The sequence below is a fragment of the Vicugna pacos genome, chromosome 23 (assembly GCF_048564905.1).
Source record: "Vicugna pacos chromosome 23, VicPac4, whole genome shotgun sequence".
Classification (NCBI taxonomy): Eukaryota; Metazoa; Chordata; class Mammalia; order Artiodactyla; family Camelidae; genus Vicugna; species Vicugna pacos.
In genome coordinates, this window is record NC_133009.1 from 4218616 (window position 1) to 4239131 (window position 20516).

Sequence of the window (20516 nt, forward strand, 5' to 3'; positions counted from 1 at the left end):
GCGAGGCACACCTGCTTCATGGATGTGTTTCCCTCCCTCCCCGCAGGCCTGCACTCATCAAGGTTCTGTCCCAGTGCTTGGTGGGCCTCCCTTAACCCTGACTCCAGCCCAGCTATCCCTGCTTTGGGGGAAGTGGGTTAATGAGAATAAGAAAACAAGACCAACAAATACCTTGATGATTGAGTTCTAAAGGAGGGAGAGATAAGAACGAAACCCTCTGAAAGGAGCTATACTCTGGCAGAACCAGGACTGTCCCACCATTGTCCCCAAACCAGGTCCACCTCCCCTCCCATCCACCCACTGGATATTCACCCTGGAACTGGGGAGGAGAAGGATTGCTGAGCGGGATGAGAGATGGCTTAGCTGCCGCCGCGTCTTTGTGCCCTCCCACCCACCACTCAAGGGGCTTAGTCCAGGGCTGAAGTCGAGAGAGGAGACTGACAGTGATGGAGAGACCCAGAAGGGTTTGGAGATGCCAGTGCTGAGGGGGCCTGCCCCTTGCCGGCCCTGTGGGGAACTCTGGTGGTCAGCAGTCTCGCACATGTACATCGTAGCCTTGGTTACCTGGGAACAGATGAGCGCAGACGGCTAGGAGGTGAGGGGAGAAGTTGGCTCTGTCGTGCAGGCTCCCCCAAAGGCCCCGGGAAGATGCAGACGAGCCAGACTAGTCTTGCTCCCACAAGAAGGGCAGGAGAGGGCGGAGGGGGCCCGGAAGTCCTGCCGGAAGAAGCCCCCAAGTGGGGACAGGGAGAGAGCACCGGGTGGACCGCAGGCCTCACAGGATGGGCAGGGATAAAGGCCACCAGCCAGCGGGACGGGTTACACCTCAATGGACAGAACCATTTCCTTCTAGAGCACGAGGCTAACACAGAACCGTGACAAAGCAAGACCCAAACCTCAGGACCCTCTTTCTCGCTGCCTCGTTAGTGCCACTGGCAGAAGCCACCCCCCCACCCATGCCCACTCACCTCAGGCATCACATAAACACCTGAGGACAGAGGGAGGCAAAAAGAAAGAAAAGCCAGAAGGAGACTAAGTTTTCAATCAGGAGTAAAGTGACCGAGTTGCCATCGACTTGGACACGATTTGCCTGGAAGTGGCGAGGTAAATTCGCTCTTGCATCAGTCAGACTGTGGATTTAGAGTCTGAAATTAAGCTCCATCATAGAAAATACTTTTTTTTCTTGCCATCCAAACCCGTGATTGCGGGTTGATAGCCCCTCTCCACCCCGCCGCTGTGAGTTAGTTGTTGGCTAAAATAAGACCCAGGGCTCTGATGTCTCGTGTTTTTCCAGGACTCTGCTTCCCCTTCCCTCCCTCCCCTAATGGGGTTTGCCCTATGGGACGCTGTAGGGAGAGCCTGGGCCAGGCCTGCACAGATAGGACGGGGCAGGATTTGGGGAAGCGGGCACCCGTGGGGAGGGATGGGAGATGCACGTGTGTGCTGGGGAGTGAGCTTCACTTGTGTGACACAGGGCTGCTAAGATCGTTGGAGGAGCTCCTGGGAGCCCTAACCAGGTCAGGTCTGGGAGACCACCAAAGACTAACTGACATAGGGAAGGAGATTTCTACCCTAGCTCGACGGGTCAGCACCCTCTTGGCTGTGGCACCGAGCCCGGGTCCCAGCAGGACTCTGAGGTCTACCGTTCTCAGCAGGGGGTGCGGAGGTGCTGAGGGGCAGCCAGAGCTTCCACTTCCTCTAACGAGTGAGGAGGGGAGCACATGGTCCCCTGGCTCCTGGGACCTCTGAGGCTAGAAAAGGGAGCCCTGAAGAAGATGTGTAAATTGTGGGCTTCATCCAGGCTTAGTATCCTAGGGAGTGGGGGGATATGTTCCCCGGGGAGTGGGGCTGTGAGACCAAGGACTAAAAGCCATTCCTGTCACCTGTGCCCCATCGAATTCGTGTCAACTTCACACCACACTCTGGGCCAGATGTTTCACATCTACTATCTGGCTATGTCCTCAACTTGTAGGTTTGGCGTCACTCTCCCCACTTTCCAGGTGAAAAGAAATGTGAAGGTCTGACTTGCCAAGGATCTTGGAGCTGGGAAGCCACAGGGCAGACTCTTCATGCTTGATACCATGTCTCGCATCCCGCAGCTGCAAAGATGGAGGATTCCCAAGTAGCAGAGTCCCCAAGGTCAAGGGGAGGCAAATGGAGCCAGCCAGGAAAGCCAAAAGGAAAGGAAAGCAAGGGATCTGTGGAGTCACGTGCCGCTGGCCAGCCGCCATGCCCCTGGGAGAGTGTCCCTTTAAGAGCCCAGGTGTGGGTCAAGCACTGCACACAGTTTCAGTTTTGGCAGCAGCATCCAGTGTCCTGCTGGCGGCTTCTAGAAAGGCAGGGGTTGTGGACTGGCCAGCAGGCTGTGCCCCTGAAACTGAGTCAACGGGACAGAAGGAAGTAACTAACAGTAAGTGTGGCTGCTCTGGGGTCCCCGACAGGATGCCATCTGGGAAGGGCCCGGGATGGTGACTCAGGCAATGCCCTCTGCATGCATGACTCCCAGCCTACAGACAGTGGGGAGAGGCGGACACGGCTGTTGCCCGTGCCCCCGAGCATGTGGGGCACATCCCGGAGAGATGAGTAAGGACGCCCGTGGGAAAGATCAGCCAGTGGGAAGAAGGCATGTCTGGGGTCAGCAGGTGTAGTTCTGCTCTTGTTGGGTCTCTGAATTCCCGACTAACTCCTCCATACTTTAACTGTGACCTTAGGCGGGTCACCTCCTCGCTCCCTGCGCCTCAGTTTCCTAATGTGTAAAATGGGGAGAAAAAAAATCGCCTATCACTTAAGATTGATGTGAGATTCAAATGAGAAAATCTATGTGAAATTGCTTTGAAAGCTCTAGAGCTGAATAACAATTGTTTGGTGTTTTTCAACTCAGTTCAATTACTTCAAGACTTACTGAGCACCAGACAGACCAGGATAAGGTAACGCATATGCGGTGCCTGGCGCATGGCAGGCGCTCTCAGTCCTTGACCCTTTCCACCTCCATCTTTCTGTGAGGACACCTGCAGCCCCTGGTTCTGGGCTTCGAAGAGACTCTGAGATCCTTTCTAATTTCAACCCAGCTTTGGTCCTGCAGATTCCTGCCACACCAAGGTAAAATGTGTGTCACTGTATCATCCTGCACCTGCTAAGGTATTGAGGTCCTTCCTGGAAAAGTGAGGTGGGCAGAGCCCCCTCCCAGGCTCAGACTGCATTCCACAGTCCTGATGCTCCTCCTGGCTCTGCAGCCAGGAGGCCTCAGATATCAGCTTTCCCCTGGCTCATCCTGACAGCATCCCCAGGCTAGCCCTGGGGCTCTCCCTCGCAAGCGCAGCAGCTAGGCAAGCTCCGTCCTCACTGCTCCCACTTCCCTCTGTGCAGCTGCCCACTAAGCTGCTGGCGATGTTTTGCACCATAGCTTTTGCCATCACTCTCCCCCTTCACTAGGGGAATTACAGGTCCCTGAACATCTGGAGAGGTATGTGCCAATTCATGCATTAGGGTAGAAGGCAGCTATCTGGTCTGCCTGGAGCCAGCACTGAAACTCTCCATCCATCCTTCTCCCTGGCCTTGGACGTGGCGATGTAGCAGAGAGAGCAATGAGCCCGGAGCCAGGAGAGCAACCAGCTCTGTGATCATTGCCTGTCTCTTAGCACCTCTGGACTCTGTGGCTTTATTTTATAAATAGTGTGATGGTAGCGGCTTCCCAGGGCTTTCACGGCTTCATCTCCTTCCCACCTGAAACAAACCTGGGAGGTACTCAGGGTAGGCATCGTAATCCCATTTTACAGTTGAGGAAACAAAGACTCTGTGAGTTAATGTGAGTGGTGTAGGGTCACCCAGCAAGTACAAACAATGACATTTTGGTACAGCCATTTTGATGGGGACATGTTAACATCACCTGAAAAGCAAAATCCCCACCTTTTGTAAAGGTAGCACTATTCATGCATGTGCTCAGCAGAAACCCCCCTCATCTATGTCTTGACCCCTCTCGGGGTGAGCTGGGGCCGGGACCCCAAAGTCTATGTCACTGACACACTGTGATGGAGCAGAAAGAAGTTTTGGAGGCCATGTGTCTGGTTACAGGAAGTGAATGTAACATGCCGTACACATGGTAAGTGCTAAATAAATAGCAGCCTCTGTTATTTTCCAGGAAGAAATTTCTCTGTTGGCACCTACTTCTGAGTTTAAGTAGAGTCTTTCACAGGAACTACCTTTCCTGTGAAAAGCGGAGAGGAAAGAACTGGACTAACTTCTCCTCTAAGGTTGGATGTCCCATTCCTTCCCCTCCTGGTGGCTTCTTCTCAACTTTTAGACCCTCTGCAGTGCAGCATAGTGACTAAGAGCATGTAGTCTTGATCCAGAGTACCTGAATTGGAATCCTGTCCTAGTCACTTGCCAGCTGTGTGACTTCGGGCAAATTTCTTACTTCTCTGGGCCTCAGTTGTCTCATCTGGAAAATGGGTTTGCCCATTTTTAAAAATTTTTAGGGTGGCTGCAAAGATTAAATGAGTTAACACATGTAAAGCACTTGAAAATAACTCAGTATGTGCTACCTACAATTATAATCCCTCATTTCTAACCTAATCCATAGTGAGTCTCCTCTTTCAGGCCACATTGGTCCAAACTGAACAGCTCAGTCCCTACTTTGAAGGATGCTCAGCAAACAGACTTCTGTTCTCCTCTCACTCTAGGACAGGAAAAAGAGGAGACTGTGCTGATTTCAGAGAGGATATGGACAAGAAACTAACTTTTTAAAAGCTGAACACCCTACTAAGGACTTTACACATGTTTCATCATTTAATTCTTACGGCAACTCTCTATTACCTGTTATTCGCTGGTCCAATTATCTCTGGCTTACAGATGAGGACTTGGGGTTCAATGACATTAAACAGCTTGCCCCAAATCACACAGCCCCCAAGTGAGAGAGCTGATAGCCAAGTGAGGAGTCCATGCTGTGTGCTTCTCTCCAAGTGCATGGTAACTGTGAAAGTCAAGTGCACGGTCCTCCACCTTCCTGTGCTTAGGAGTAATTGTAATCTCTCATGGTGGAAGAGCACTTGATACAGTTTAAAATGCTCCCACATGCATTGTTCCAGCAGCCCCTCCCCCATGTTCCCACATCCCACGGTAGCCCTTCAGCCTAGAAGAGTCAGGAGCCACAATGCTCATTGTACAGGTGAGAGACTCGAGCCAGCGTATTTTGGCCACATGGTAGAGCTCTTCTGGCAGCTTGTGACAGAGCAGGACTCTGGACCTCTGGGTTCTCTTCCATCCTCCAGGCGCCTCTTCACACTACTGTCCCTTGAGTGCCCAGAACCAAGAAGGCACTGGGCAAAGTGAGAGAAATCAGCCCTGACTTTGCCCTTTTCAGAGAGGAAATAAGGATGTAACCACTCCCAGTCCGATCGATCTTTGCTGAGCAGCTGGTCCTCGCTAGGCAGCAATTGATCTCAGCTGGCCCTGCCTTCCAGGAGCTTGCCATCTGGTAGAGCAGATGAGATAAACACTTATACATTGGGGTAGAATGGGATGGACTCCACAACAGAGGTCCTAAGTCTTCATGGAAAATCTACGAGGCTTATTCCCAGAGCTTCATGGAGCTCATACGCCAAATGCTTAATTTCTGCTTCAGTCCTGCGTGAATAGCAGGCCACTTGTGACAGGGATGGGACCAGAACGTCTTGGATCTTTCTGGCTTACACATTCTTTGGACCCCGTGGCTGCCCTCCCTCCACCTCCCAGTCTTCTGGGGAGTCCCTTTCTCCAACATTGCCTTTACCTGGAGACTCTCCCACACTCCAGGGCTTGCACAAACTGTATAACCTCTCCAAACCTCCCACAAGTCCGAGGCCCTTCCAAACCAGGCAGGCTGCTCCCCTCCCCTAGTGACACTGCGGTTTCCTGACTCGCTCTGGTCTGCGCTCAGGCCCCGCACCCATGGGGCATGAGAGTGAGAGTCCCATGTGGACCCAGTCAGTGCCTCTCCTGGCCGGCCAGTCCAAGCCAAGGAAAGCCCCTTCCCTAGCCAGACCAGCCGCTCCCCACTCCTCTGAGTTCCATTCCTTCTGCTCCCCCCAGTTCACACTCACAGGATGTTGTCAGAGACTGCCAAATTGACTTAGAGCCCCTACAGTGCCTGCTTTCTGTCCCCTCAGAAATCCAGGGACTGTGAGAGCCCCCAGCTGACCCTCTGCTGTGTACCAAATGGATGAAGCATTCAGAGTTGCTGAAGGCCATGTGCTCAGCAGCAACCAAGCCAGGACCTGGTCCACGAGGTCTTGCTCCCTCTGAAAAAAGAGAAAACCTAGATTAGAGGGACAGGGGTTTGACTCCAAGCCATGAGAGCTGACGACCAGTCACGCTAACTGAAGGGGAGCTAGCTAGATTAATTTCATAAGGAGATCAACTCTATTCTTCGGCACGGCTTACACCCCACCTCAATCCACAGTTGTGTAGACACACATTATGAATATATCAAGGGCAGTAACTTGGTAAAATGAGAATGACCTAGGATATCACAACCTCTCTACTAAAACTACAACTCCTATTTTAAGGGCCAGAAAAGGTGCTTCATGTATGACATACTAGCCTACATGTATCCCAAAGGAACAGGCCCCTCTGCTCATCCAAGCAGTGATAATAGGGTGGTGATCCGGCCCCCTTCTGCTGTGAAGTCTTGGGGCCAAGAATCTCTCCAACCCTTAGATTTCCTGTCTGCACCGTGAAGCTGTTGTCTGTCTCTTGGGTTGCTGTGATGGTGGATGAAGTTAGATAAAAAGCTAACAGAGCATCTTGAGCACAGTAGATACCCAATGACTATTATGCTCTTTCTTTCCTTCCTTAAGCAAATTCTTTGACTCCAGCTTCAGCCACCGTGGAACTGGGGCCTCCCTGAGACCTGAATCTCCCAGGTTTGGGAGACAGTCTGGTTTTGAGAGGAAGGGATCACCAAAGATTCTCAAAGCCCAGGGTCCTTTCAGCTGCTAGCAGAGAAATTTTTCAAGTTTAGCTTTGAGCAAAGATTTTCTGTTCTTGAGAGTGCAGGGGCGCAGGAAGGGTCCAGGCTCCCTGGGGACTGGACTGTGTGCCTCCCTCCCAAGGTCACCTTCTGCTAGATTTGCCCTCCAGCTGTGCCTGCCTGCTGCTCTCAACCCTGGTGTGAGGCCATGCAAAGGGTAATGGGTCCGTGCGTGCATCTCCCCCACCCTCTGCCACACGGAACTTCACAGCTGTCCAAGCTTGTCACAAATGAGAGGAGCCTGGGCTGAAAGTTGGGACCCCTACTTTGGAAAACCAGGCATGTGACTCTCTGTACCCCAGGGCCGAAGGCTTTTACCAATCCAGAGGAGGGACTGCATCCCCCAGCTCAGCCTGTCGGCACACCCGCTCCGGTCTTACAGAAATAGAAGGAAGCTTGCTGATTTACAGGTGAGAGCAGGGACCGGGACCAAAGAGAGCTGCTATGGGTTTGGGTTCCTCAAAGCACATGGCGCTGTGTCCTCCTGCAGCCACTGCACCCAAGGCCAGCGCAAACAGCAAGGCGAGCACCCCTGAAACTCTGCAGTGAGCATTCCAGAAGAGAGAGACTCCCCTGTTCCCACCTGGGAGTCAATCCCATGGCCTCTGTGGTGCCCAGTCAAGTGGTCCTCCAGCCAGCATCCCCCGATCGCACCCGGGCCGGGACGGCTGACGCTGGCGTTTGGCTAAGGCCCCAAACCCAGAAGTTAATCATTGGCCTGGTGTGAAAATTCCAGGACGATTAACCGGAATTAAGAGAGCCTCGAGCTGCCACCTGACATCCATATCTGTCCCCACCTCCCCTAACCCGCTCCCCTTACCCTTCCAAAGAACTGGAGAAACAGAATACCTTTATCTCCACAAGGAAATAAAAAGGGTTCCTGCTGGGAATTCCCCCACGGAAGGGAAATAACCAAGATAAACAGCTCTATTGTCTTTGGCTTAAGCTGGCAAAGGGAGTCTCTGGCAGCAGAAGCAGGGCCAAGGCAGAAAGGGGAGACTAAGAGATGGTTCCCCGAGCTCTCTGCCGCTTAGAGCTTCCTTATCGTCACGGGCGCTCGTTCCTGCCTAGTGCTTGTGAACACAGTTTTCTCCTTTCACATTCGAAACATCAAGTCCGTTCCAAAGTTGAAAACCTGCCAAAGTCCGCGAGAAAGTGGGGACTCCTGTCTCTTCTCTCCTCCTCTAGGCTATAGTCTGGGTCCTGTGGTCAGGCTGGGCCCTGGGGCGCTCATAGACTCTGGACTATGTCCACAGATGTGACCAAGTCCACATGCGCTGCACCCTCCGAGTGGCCTTAGCTTGGATTCTCCATCTTCGCCTGCCCAGCCTCCGCCTGGCAGAATGAAAGAGGCCATAACACCTGCACTTTTGACCCTGGTCCCGTAACTGAGTCTCTAGGAGATCATAGGCATATCTCTCAGAGTCTCAAGACCTTGATTTTCTTATCCAGGAAATGGTTGTAATTATAACTGTTCTGCCTCATCTAAAGGGAAGTTAGGAAGCTCCAGGGAAATAGCATAAATGGCGATGCTTTGAAATAGTGTAAACAGCAATGCTTTGATAAGCAGAGAGGGCTCTAGAAATAACAGGAATGAGCACGAGAGGTGAGCAGCCCACTGAATTTGAGGGGCAGCCCTGTGCAGTGAGAGAGGCTAAGGGCTTGGACTTTGGGGTCAGGCAAAGCTGTGCTCAGGTCTTGCCCACCTCCTTCACCCCCACCCCACCTATACCCACACTTAATCCCTGCACGACCTTGAGCACAGCACTTGACCTTTAAGCTTTCACTTCCTCCTACGTAAAATGTGGATAAGAATACCCACTTCCTAGGGACAATGTCAAGTTTAAACAGACAATACACATACACTATTTTACACAGTGCCTGGAACAAGGTAGGGGAACCGTCGGTGGTGATTACGAACATCATCATTAAATTTACAACTTTAATCCTTACTAGGCCTCCTCGGTAAGTCTCAGTTTACTCATATGATGCATTGTAAAATACGCCCCACGGACGCAGGGAGGGCAGTCAAAACAGAGAGATGCAGCTGCTTCTTGGAAGTAACCGATTATCCGGCGAGCTGCTCCTGAGAACGGACCTGTCCCAGGCCCGTGTCTCCCGGACAGGGATACAGAGGAAATGACACCTGTGTTCCTATCCCAAAGGAGCTTGCAGCTTAGCTGAGAAGGTAAAACTCTACTTATAACTAACAAGGAACAAAGATCCCTATGGGAAGCTGGGACTTTGAACTGTAATGGGAAAGGTGGAGCCATTCATTCTTTAACAGGTTTTATGTCCGTTATGGAGATACAAAATCAAACAGGTATTACAGGAACTCCAAGATCCACAGTCTTGGAAAACAGGAGTTTCACAACCTCGTGCTACTGTCTTTCAGCAACTGTGCAGGAACTTGACCTGAGTGACACAGCCCTGCGGGAGCCACCAGCGATGACACGCTTCTTCGTCTTCGTCTGCCTGCTGGCTGTCTTCCCAGGTGCGTCGGCCAGGTCCCAGCCCACCCCCATGCAGGACCCAGTTCTCTGGGGACCCTGAAATCAGGCCCATCCCCGGGGACGTCCCTTGTAAAGCTTGCCCTGTCTTGAGGAGCCGCAGAGACCATGCAGAAAGGCCACCTCCGCAAATGGACTGGCGAAAGAGAACTGGGCATCAGGAATGGAAATGGCACTTCCTGATTTCAAAACCAGGGGTCCGGTGAAGGGACTTCACTGGCAATAAAGAAAAAGAAAGGGGGGGAGGGTGTAGCTCAGTGGTAGAGCACACGCTTGGCATGCGGGAGGTCCTGGGTTCAATCCCCAGTCCCTCCATATAAATAATATATAAATAAACCTAATTATCTCCCCCTCGAAAATTTTTTTTAATTAAAAAATAAAAAAAGACCTTGACCTTGAACTAGGCATCACTATGAGTTGCTTTGGGGTCTGGGGAAAGTGCCCTGCCCCTGTGGCTCTCAATATTTTTATCTGGAAAAAAAGAAAGTAATTGATAAAGCGTTTTTAGAAAAACAAGGAAATGACAGATAACAAATGCAACAGTGTAGCACCCCATGGTGGGGGGGGGCTCTTTTAATATAGATACACAAAAGATATCATTAAATAAGTTGGCCATTCCGTTGCCCTTAAAGTGGTTATCGTTAATGAATTGCGACTAGGATTTAGTAGATGTTTAATAACTGCAATTTATCCATTGTCAAGCAGCAACTGTCTAGCTGTATCACATAGTAAGTTATCCACAGATGGTGTGTGTTAGGAGGAAAGTTTCATCTTTTTGGTGCGGGCTGTCTGGATCCTCTCAGCAGGTTGGACCTCCCACAGCCTCAGAAAGCCTCTGTCTGTGTCCCCACAGTGGTCTCCACGAAGAGTCCCATATTCGGCCCCCGGGAGGTGAGCAGGGTGGAAGGCGACTCGGTGTCCATCAGGTGCTTCTACCCATCCACCTCCGTCAACCGGCATTCTCGAAAATACTGGTGCCGGCAGGAGGCCAAGGGCCACTGCACAACCCTCATCTCCTCAGGGGGGTATGTCTCCGACGACTACAAGGGCAGAGCCAACCTCACCAACTTTCCGGAGAACGGCACGTTCGTGATAGACGTCGCCCAGCTCACCCGGAATGACTCCGGGCGCTACAAGTGTGGTCTGGGCATTAGCAGCCGAGGCCTGTCCTTCGATGTGAGCCTGGAGGTCAGCCGAGGTGAGAGTCCAGGCTCCTTAGACCCTGGGGCCAAGTGAGAGGGAATCATCTCAGGGGCAACAGAAGGGCTCGAAGGGCAGAATCTCCCGAGAGGGAAGGGCATCCTGGCATGGGCTGAGGAAGGCCGTGGGTCCATGTGGAGCGGAGGACATTGCATAATAGAATATGATAACGAGGCAGATGGGCCCTGCTGAGGGGAGGGGAGGGTGGCTGGATCTAGGTCTTCAGGGCCTAAAATATTGTCGGGTGTTACTAAGGCTGTATCTTGGAGGAGCATCAGGAGGACAGCTTCTCTCGTTCCATTTGTTGCGGGTGAGACAAGAGGCCGGTGAGCAGGGAGAGACTCATAGGGAGCCTTAAATTCCTGCTATTAGAGCATCCTTCAGATGAAGACCTTGGGTCACCAGAAAACTTTTATGATGCATTTTCTTACCTGAGATCCGTTAGTCCATCACAACTCTCAGCATAGTGGGGAGGGGATAGCTCAGCAGTAGAGTGCGTGCTTAGCAAGCACGAGGACCTGGGTTCAATCCCCAGTCCCTCCATTAAAGAAAGAAAGAAATAAACCTAGTTACCTTCCCCTCCAAGAAAATTAAAATAAAAAAATTTTAATTAACAAAAAACTCTCATCATAAATTAAATGATTAATTCTTGCCCAAAGACCACAGGATTGGATGTAATGAGTGACACAGGGTAAGTAAGTATCAACGGGGAACAGGAGAGGGAGAGATGAGTGCCAGCTTGGGAAGGCTTCTTGGAGGAGGCAGCTGAGCCTTGGAAGACAGCGTCCCTTCGGGGAAGAGGGCACTCTGGGTGACAGGCACACCCAGCCCCTCACTGGCAACACTGAGCAGTCCTATGTGTCAAGAAAAAAATCACAACTGGCCCCCCGCCCCTCATCCCACAGGTCCTGGGCAGATAAATGATGTCCGAGTCTACACAGCAGATCTGGGCAGAACAGTGACCATCAGCTGCCCTTTCAAGGCTGCAAATTTGCAGAAGAAGAAATCGGTGTGCAAGATGATGAGCCAGAGCTGTGTCCTCATCGCCGACACCAACAACTATATGAACCCCAGCTATAAGGGCAGAGCACATATTAGTATTCAGGGTACCAGCCAATTAGTGTTCAGCTTTGTCATCAACCAAGTCCAGCTCAGCGATGCTGGGATGTACGTCTGCCAGGCTGGGGACGATTCCAGCGCCGATAAGAGCAATGCTGACCTCCAAGTGCTGAAGCCCGATCCTGAGCTGATTTATGGAGACCTAAGGGGCTCAGTGACCATTGACTGTGACCTGGGCCCCGAGGTGAAGAGTGTGCCCAAATTTCTGTGCCGGCTGAAAAATGAGGAAGCCTGTGATGTGGTCATCAACACACTGAAGACGAAGGCTCCTGACTTTGAGGGCAGGATCCTACTCACTACTGGCAACAACGGCCGCTTTACTGTGCACATCACTGGCCTGAAGAAAGAGGATGCGGGGCTCTACCTGTGCGGAGCTGACTCTGACGGCGTGCCCCAGAAAGGCTCGTCCACCCAGGCTTGGCAACTCTTCGTCAACGAAGGTGAGACCTGAGACGGGGAGAGGGAAGGGGTGGGCAGTCCGGCAGATGAGAGCCTCGCTCACTCCCTGTGAACCTATCTGATATTCCTCTGTCAGTTGACAATGTCTGCTAGCTGATCAACCCTGGACCGGATGCTCCATGGGCAGCTGTACGCGAGAGCCAGAAAACATAGCCTCTGTCTTGTGTGATCTCCTAACTCTTCTTCTCTGTTATCAAAGGCCTTGGACAGCTGTCCTTGATCAATAAGAATGAGGGAGTGAAGGCCCTGATTGAGACCAGACCTGTAGATTGTCTGGGTTTCAGAGAGCCACGGGGAGGACCTAACACAGGATCTCCCTGACCCTCGAGCAGGACAGCATCTCATCTTTCACACTCAGGTGGAAGAAAGATTGGCTTCTGTGGGTCTCACAGCTTTGCCAGAAAGCCAATGCCCCAGCTTCTAAATTCTCCCCTCCAACATCCTTTAGGTTCATTTGTTATTCAGCACGATCTGGTTAAATGCCTGCTCCTTCTCAGCCTGGAGTGCTCTGCATAGAGTCACCCTCATGAGAAGCAGCAGACCAGCACCTGTGGTTCAAGGTCACTGCCCTTGTGACTTTCCCGTGGGGCCCACGCCCCCTGTGCACTGTTTCTCCATCCAGCTCGGCCCTCACCACACCCCCTCAGCATCTTCTGTCACCCCGGGTTCTCATGGAAGCTCAGCTTCTCTCCTGGGAGGATGGCCATATTTCTCTTGGAGATGGCCCTTGGCATCCTCTACAATTAAACTTACCTCTGCTACACATTTTAAATCCTACAGTTATAAACATATTTTCTTAATTTGGAGAAAAACCATCTGGCCATTTTTGTGGGACAGGCTCAGAAACAGACAAAAACGTCCCCGGGGGAGATTTGGTAAGAAGCCCGAGGAGAAAGGCTGATCATTGCTCTTTAACCTCCTTCCCGTCTCTGCTCAGAATTGGAGGGGAAAGGGAACGAGGTACTTCATTCAGTGAAGTGGTGAAGGTCCCTGGAGTCTGGTCAGATGGCTCCAGCTATGAACTCTGTGACACTGGGCAAGTCCCTTTCATTTTCTGCGGAGGGTGATAGGATGGGTCTAAGCCCCACTCTCCACCCTGCCTTAGCCACGCTGTGTTCTTCCATCCCGCCTCTGTCTGTGCTTCCAGAGACCCAGATCCCCCAAAGCCGCTCAGTGGTGAAGGGTGTGGTGGGATCCTCCGTGGTCGTGTCCTGCCCCTACAACCCTAAGGAGAAAGATAGCCTGAAATACTGGTGCCGCTGGGAAGAGACTCAGAACGGCCGCTGCCGGCAGCTGGTGGAGAGCAACGGGCTGGTTGATGAGCAGTACGAGGGCAGGCTCGTGCTGTATGAGGAGCCAGGCAACGGCGTCTACACCGTCATACTCAACCAGCTCACCACCCAGGACGCCGGCTTCTACTGGTGTTTGACCAACGGCGATATTAGCTGGAGGTCCGTGGTGGAGCTCAAGATTGTTGAAGGTAAGAGCTGAGCTGGGGCAGGAGGGAAGGGAGGCAGCCCCAGGACGCCTCCAGTCGGCTGCAGCATCACGCCCCAGTCACTCTCCCTCCCACCTCCGTGCTGGTGGGATGGGCCTCAGGAGAGCGCCCACCTGTCGAAAGGTCACATTTTTACACCTGTAACAAGCATCCTCCCTTACCTCACATGCTTCAAGCTACCACACGTAACACCTATTATCGAGAACATTGGCCTCTTTATCTGCGGCATCAGCTGGGGTAGAGCGCGGCTCTGTATTGAGTCTAGGAGAGAAGATGACAGCAGGGGAAGTGAACGCAAGTCGCTGGCAGGGTCTATGTTCTGTGATAGGCTGGGCTGATCACAGCGGTCCTCGCTGATCTACCACACAGGCATACAATTACAGTGCTTAAGTGTTCAGGGAAGTGTTATTCAGTCACCACACTGTCCAAAGAGGACGTGGACTGTGGACAAAGGTGCCCCCGCACAGTCACTTCCCTGTGACATCACCACTGCCAACTTCTGTGCCTATTTCTCCCTATCTCCCTGCTCCAGGAGAACCAAGCCTCAAGGTATCCAAGAACGTCACTGCCTGGCTGGGAGAGTCTTTCAAGCTGCCCTGCCACTTCCCGTGCAAATTCTACTCCTCCGAGAAGTACTGGTGCAAATGGAGCAACACCGGGTGCAGGACACTGCCCAGCCAGGACCAGGGCGCCAGCCAAGCCTTCGTGAACTGCAGCCAGCAGAGCCAGATCACCTCCCTGAACCTGAACCCCGTCACCAAGGAGGACGAAGGCTGGTACTGGTGCGGGGTGAAGGACGGCCTCCAGTACGGAGAGACCGCAGCGGTCTACGTGGCGGTGGAGACGAGGGTAAAGGGTGAGTGTCCAAGGGCCAGGCCCCCATCCCCCTGAGACCCCAGCGACAGGCTCCCGCCTAAGAGTGTCTCCATCAAGGGTGGTCCCTGGGTTTGGCTATAAAAAGTGGGGGCGAGGGAGAGATTTCAGCCCCCACATAGTCTCTTTAGGCCTCCCAAAAGAGCATCCCCCAAAACATACAAACTAAAAATAGTGGATCTGCCATTTAACTTCAGTTTCAAGACAAGCCCCATGGTTGCCCTTTCAGGCCATCCTGAAGCCCTTTCTCTATGTAGATCTCTCCTTCTATATACAGAAATGTCAAAGTCACGATTATATGTCTCTTAGTCTGCCAAAGCCTGCTCAAAAGAGACTGAGATCACCACGGTCTGATTCAAGGTCTGATAAAGAAAATTAGGGCAACCTCTGCTGGCAAGTTTGCATTTTAAGCCTCTTTTAAAAATATCACATGAAATGTTTTATCCCTAGTGAGGGTATTTTTAGTCCCTCTAGAAATCTTACCAAGTCAGCATCCTGGCTCACTGACGAGGGAACCCTAGCCACGCTACCACCAGGGGGCAGCACTATGGTGCCCAGCCCTGCAGTCAGGAGGCCTTGGCAGGGTTTCAAAGCTGTGGGAAAAAAATCTCCCTGTCCGCAAATGACGGGTCAGCCCTTCCACATAGCCGGATCTGTGATTCGGAGCCTTGTAGCTTATAGGAAATGAATTTGGTCTTAATGGGACAGAGATCATCCGCGACAGACTAGAGAAGACCACCACCCCTTGGTGCCCTCCGGGACCCTATCCCAGCCGCCTTGAGATCTCACCCTGGCCCGGGATTCCTGATGAAGTCCCGCTCCTCTGACTCCCTGGCCTCAAGGGCAGAAAACACAGAGGAAGGACCGTAACCCAGCCCCACTCTGCTCTCTCCAGGGACCCAGGATGCTCGCCAAGCGAGTGCTGCTCATGAGGAGGATGCCATAGAGCCACGGGCCAGGGAGGACATTGAGAACAAAGTTCTTCTGGATCCCAGACTTTCTGCAGAGGAAAGGGCAGTGAAGAAAGTTGAAGACCCAGCTGGTGGGAGCGGAGTACCTGCAGACTCCAGCAGGTGAGGAGGGATCTGGGGCTTCCCACCTAAAGAACATTCCAGACACCAGAGGCCTGGGGCTGGGCCACCAGGTCTGAGGAGGAGAGCCTGTCCACCTCTGGACAGTGGCGGCAGCCCTCACTGCCTCGGCTTGTGCTCCGCCCTTCTTCTGGGGCTGGGACAGCCATCACCATTCAGCTCAGTTTCCCAGGCCTGGGTGGGATGCAGCGAAGGCCCCGTCTTTGCCTTTGTCGTGTCTGGGAGGGCTTCTTAGAAGAATGGAGCTCAGGGGCTGTGGCAGGAGGAAGGGGAGCAGATTAACCTGGGAGGAAGAACTAGCCAGAGCCAACCTGCCAGCACCTCCTGGGACTCCCGGTTTCCCTCACAGCGACTGACTGACGTAATCCTTCCTCCAGCTCTGCAGCACAAGGCAGGAGCTCCAAAGTGCTGGTCTCCGTCCTGGTGCCCGTGGCCCTGGTGCTGGCGCTGGGGGTTTTGGTGATTGGGGTGCTCAGGGCGCGGCACAGGAAGAACGTCGGTGAGTCCCTGTCACCCACCTCCAGCCCCGAGCCCTCCATCCTGGCTCAGCGACCCTTCAGGGAGCTGTCATGGTCCTTTCTCTTTCATAGGCTCAAAGCAAGGGTCTGGGAAAGTGAGGTGGGGAAAGATAAACCCACAGATGCCCAAAACTTACACTAGGTGCCGCTGTCCAAATGCTGTCTCTGGAAGCCTGGGTCCATTGCTCAGGGTCTAAGTTTGGAGACAGAGCTGCTGGGAAGAGGAGGGAAAGATGCTGGGAGACCTGGGCTGTGTGACACCGGGTGTCCCCATTTCATACCTCAGGTTCCTCAGGGCTCAAGACAAGGGGGCTAATAACCACCTTTGAGGGCTCACGTGAGGACAAAACAAGATGCTGTGCACTGAAAGGTCACAGACTGATAAACGATGGCCGGGGATTGTTGAGTCTAGATTGTCTGTGAAAAGGGGACTGGGGAGGACACTCAGGTCGTTCCATTCTGCCTTGGGTCCTAGTCAGAGACAAGCGGCAGAGATCTGGCCCCACTTCAGCTCTCCTGTGGATTCCCCCAGGGACGAGCAGCACCCCCTGTCCTGGCCCATCCCTGGCCCCTATCCCTACACCAACTCCTCTTTCTCCTGGACAGACCGGATTTCAATCAGAAGTTACAGGACAGACATCAGCATGTCGGACTTTGAGAACTCCAGGGACTTTGGAGCCCACGATAACACGGCAGCCTCTCCAGACACTCAAGAGACAAGTCTTGGAGGAAAAGATGGTACGAGCTTCACTCAAAGGCATGCCCATGCCCTGGGGAGCAAGAATTAGCCCTGACTCTGCGTCCAGGGCAGGAATGGGAGGCAGGGAGGGCTGATCCACCCATTCCTGCTCTTCACACAGAGTCGGCCCCCACTATTGAGGACACCACGGAGACCAAAGAACCCAAGAAGGCAAAAAGGGTAAGGGCGAGGAGGGAGAAGGAGGCCTCAGGTGGGTGATGAGGAAATGCAGCAGGAGGGACTGCAGTTAGACATCAGAAAGCACTGTCTCAGGAGTTGGGAGCTGGGGCCAGAGTAGGGGAACATTCAGGAGGACTTTTCAAAGGCGAGGTGTATACCTTTCCTGTTGTGGTGTTGATGTGGCTGAAATACAGGCAGGAGGTGAGCCGTGCTTATAGGCTGTAAACAGGCAGGAGGGAGGGAGATGACGGGGGCGGGGGGTGGGTGATGAGGAAGGCAAAGGCATTAAAGATTCGGCCGCAGGCTCAGCAGTTCAGTGTCAAACACTGGGGGTTAGGTGGGTGTTCTTTCCGGGCCGTGGGACCCAGGTCATCACCCTCGCTAGAGGGTTTGTGGGGGCAGCTTGTCCCCGGGCCTGGAGGACATTTGCTCGTGGGGTGGGGGAGCTGCTGTTATAGTCACTACATGCCCCTCTCCGCCCCAACCAAGTGCTGCATCCTACCAGAGGCGACCCCTGCCATTGGGTCACATGTCACCCCCTCCCGGTGCCCCCCTGACCCCCGGGCACCCATGCTTGTTATCCATCCTCTCTGCCTGGCAGCAGCAGAGACCCCAGCATTCGGAACAATTAGGGGAACCAGCCTTCCCCTCAGCCTTGTGTTGTGTCTCTGAGCTGGTAGAGAAAGAAGAGTGTAAACCTCTGTGGCTAACACCAGCGCAGGCCGCCCTGGCCGTGGCTGTGGGCCGGGCTTCCGGGGACAGGCCCAGGCAATAGAGGTGGTTCCACTCCATGTGTTGGAAGGAGGTAGTGAGACAGAGGGTGATATTTTTAGAAGCTGCAACTTTCCGTTTCTCAAAATTAGGCCTTCCTGGTGAGCACGGTGGCTGGAATAAGAACAATGGGTCAACACGGGTGTGGGGTGCTTGGGCCAAGATTAGGAATTTAGGATACTTCGTGCGTCCCCTCCCTCCTACCCCCCAACTCACGGAGCCAATGCCCCAAACACTGACTCCTCTCCTGTCGCCCCCAGTCATCCAAGGAGGAAGCCGACGCGGCCTTCACCGCCTTCCTGCTCCAGGCCAATAACATGGCCGCCGGCGCCCAGGACGGCCCCAGAGAAGCCTAGGCAGCGCCCGGGCTGCCCCTCCCTCCGCACACGACAATCACCTTCAGAATCACGTTGATTCTCAGGGCCCTCAGCTCCGGGGGCTCCACTGCCTGCACTCACCCCCCACCTAGGCTTTTCCTCCCTGTCCTCAGAGGGTGTGGCGGTCCCTTCTCGGTGGTCCAAGCCTGGCTTACTTGTTCCTGTTGGGGGTGAGGTGACGTGAGGAATTCCCACCGGCAGCTGAGTCCTAACAACAGAACTAAGGTGTGGAAGGAGATTTAAGATCCTGGAGGGGCCTCTCAGAAAGAAAAGAGACCAGAAGGGGTGGGGAGATGACTTCAGAAAGGAGGGCCGTCCGGGGCTTCTCTGCACCTTTAGTTTGGGATGTCAGTGATGGGCTCTCCCTTCTACCATCCCTGCGTCTCTCCATCCCTCCTTCCCTTCCATCTTCTCTTCTTCTTTCTTTCATTAAAAATACGTATTTGGATACTCACTAGAACCCAGGCGCTCTGCTAGACACTGCGCCACAAGCCCAACCGGCGGCCTTTCTGTAAACATCACTGAATCCTTGGAAGCCACAGCATCTCTGTGTACTCACCATGGTCTGAAATCCTCACCAGATACACTCACTTCCGCCTGTGTTGGGAGGAGTCCTAAGGCCTTAGGGCTCATGTAACACGCGCATACATACAAGGAGCTATAAACACACCTTCTTAGCATTTAACATTTGACGTGAGAAAGTTGAGATCCTCAGCGGTGAAGTGGTTTGCTGAAGGGCAGCACGTGAGACACACGAGTGTTGAAGCTAGATTTAGCATCTCCTATCTCTCTACAAGAGCCTCTGCTCTCCTGGGGGAGACAGAATTCTACAGTAAGGAGGAGGAAGAAGAGAAAATGTACATGGGGACTGGTCTTTCACAAGCCCCACCTCAGGGGAGACAGTCCTTCCCCTTTCTGTCACTCACAGAGACCTAAGAGGGTATGAGGGTCGTCAGATTCTCCCAGCCCCTCTATCTGGAGAATTCTGAGTGGAAGGGGAGGAAAGAGGCAGTTTGATGGTGCCAGGGAGGGGCTGATCTCCAGAGAGCTAAGGTTTTGTTTTGTTTTTTTTTCCCTCTAAGCTCTGTACTTCAACTAGCACCTACAAGCTGGCACTTGCTAACAAATCAAAAATGCGAATTAATGAATAATTAAAGACTGTGATTGCCACTGAGGAGGCTCAGACTACATTTGTCCCCATACCGTCTGTTTCCCAGACAACCCTTTCCGGGCAGTTTGCTTTGGTTGCACTTTTAGGTACCCCAGGACATGTGTCTAAACCGGAGTTTCCCCCACCTCCCATGCTGGGCTAAGAGGGGCAAGGAGACTGCCTGCTAGTGGGACTGAGATGATCTTCCATGAAAGAACAGGTTGGGGTCGACACCAATGGCCAAGACCCCCACGCTCTGTGTTATAAAACGTAATTAAGACTATTCATGATGGAATAAACTGAAAGCAGGTACAACCAGTGCTTCCCTTAGGCATTAACCAAAACGTTGGTAAAGCATCTGTGGAATACTTGACCTTGAATCTCACATCTGCCTGGGGTAACCTTGAAGATCAAGATGCTGTGAATCAAAACTCAATTAATCAAATGAATAAACTCCCTTCATAGGACTACCAGCTGGAGACTAGTTAAATGATGACTTAGGTTTTAGAATGGTGGACCCCAAGTCTCTTGGGGGACAGTGATTAGATAAAGGACCCCTTTGTCTACTGAGGCCATTGCTAGGTTCTGGTACTAAACTTTGCCGTATCCTATAAGCCCCCAACACCACCCCAGACTCTCCCTCGGGGTGTCTGTGTGTGGGCAGCTTTCTCTGGGGAAGAGCTCCTCCCAGCCTTCAGTCCTGCCTGATATGGGGCAGAACCTTTGCATCTACCCAGGCCTTGAACACAATGCTTTCCATGCCGCATGCTCCCCCAGTCTGCCCTCCACAGTCCTCCTGCGTCTCCCCTTCAGCCCCACCAACTGCCGTGCCCACTCCTGGTTCTGGAGCCTGGATCAGAGGATCAGAGCCTTGGGCTCCTCTGCAGCCAGGAGACGTGGTCGTCAGCAATGTTCAGGTCTCTGTTCTCTATGATGGGGATGACTATTAGCTGCTTCTGCAGTGAGAGCAAACCATTCCAGGAGAACCACAATTACAAGGTGGGTCAGAACCTAACACCCTCTGC

The 20516-nt window shown here is 52.9% G+C and overlaps 1 protein-coding gene across 1 annotated transcript; it reads left to right on the plus strand.

Annotated features, from left to right (window-relative positions):
• Positions 1 to 2349: 2349 nt before the first annotated feature.
• PIGR (polymeric immunoglobulin receptor) lies at positions 2350 to 19502 on the plus strand. The gene is made up of 11 exons (XM_015248927.3): positions 2350 to 2410; positions 9402 to 9500; positions 10370 to 10714; positions 11622 to 12275; positions 13442 to 13774; positions 14325 to 14648; positions 15561 to 15738; positions 16134 to 16255; positions 16881 to 17012; positions 17135 to 17193; positions 18225 to 19502. The coding sequence occupies exons 2-11, from the start codon at positions 9455 to 9457 to the stop codon at positions 18318 to 18320; spliced, it is 2289 nt and encodes a 762-aa protein (XP_015104413.2). The 5' UTR covers positions 2350 to 2410; positions 9402 to 9454; the 3' UTR covers positions 18321 to 19502.
• The last annotated feature ends 1014 nt before the right edge of the window (positions 19503 to 20516 follow it).

Coding starts and splice junctions, on each gene's coding strand:
- PIGR (XM_015248927.3), top strand. CDS start 9,455: ATGACACGCTTCTTCGTCTTCGTCTGCCTGCTGGCTGTCTTCCCAG. Junction 14,649..15,560: donor GGTGGAGACGAGGGTAAAGG/GTGAGTGTCCAA, acceptor TGCTCTCTCCAG/GGACCCAGGATGCTCGCCAA. Junction 17,194..18,224: donor AACCCAAGAAGGCAAAAAGG/GTAAGGGCGAGG, acceptor TGTCGCCCCCAG/TCATCCAAGGAGGAAGCCGA.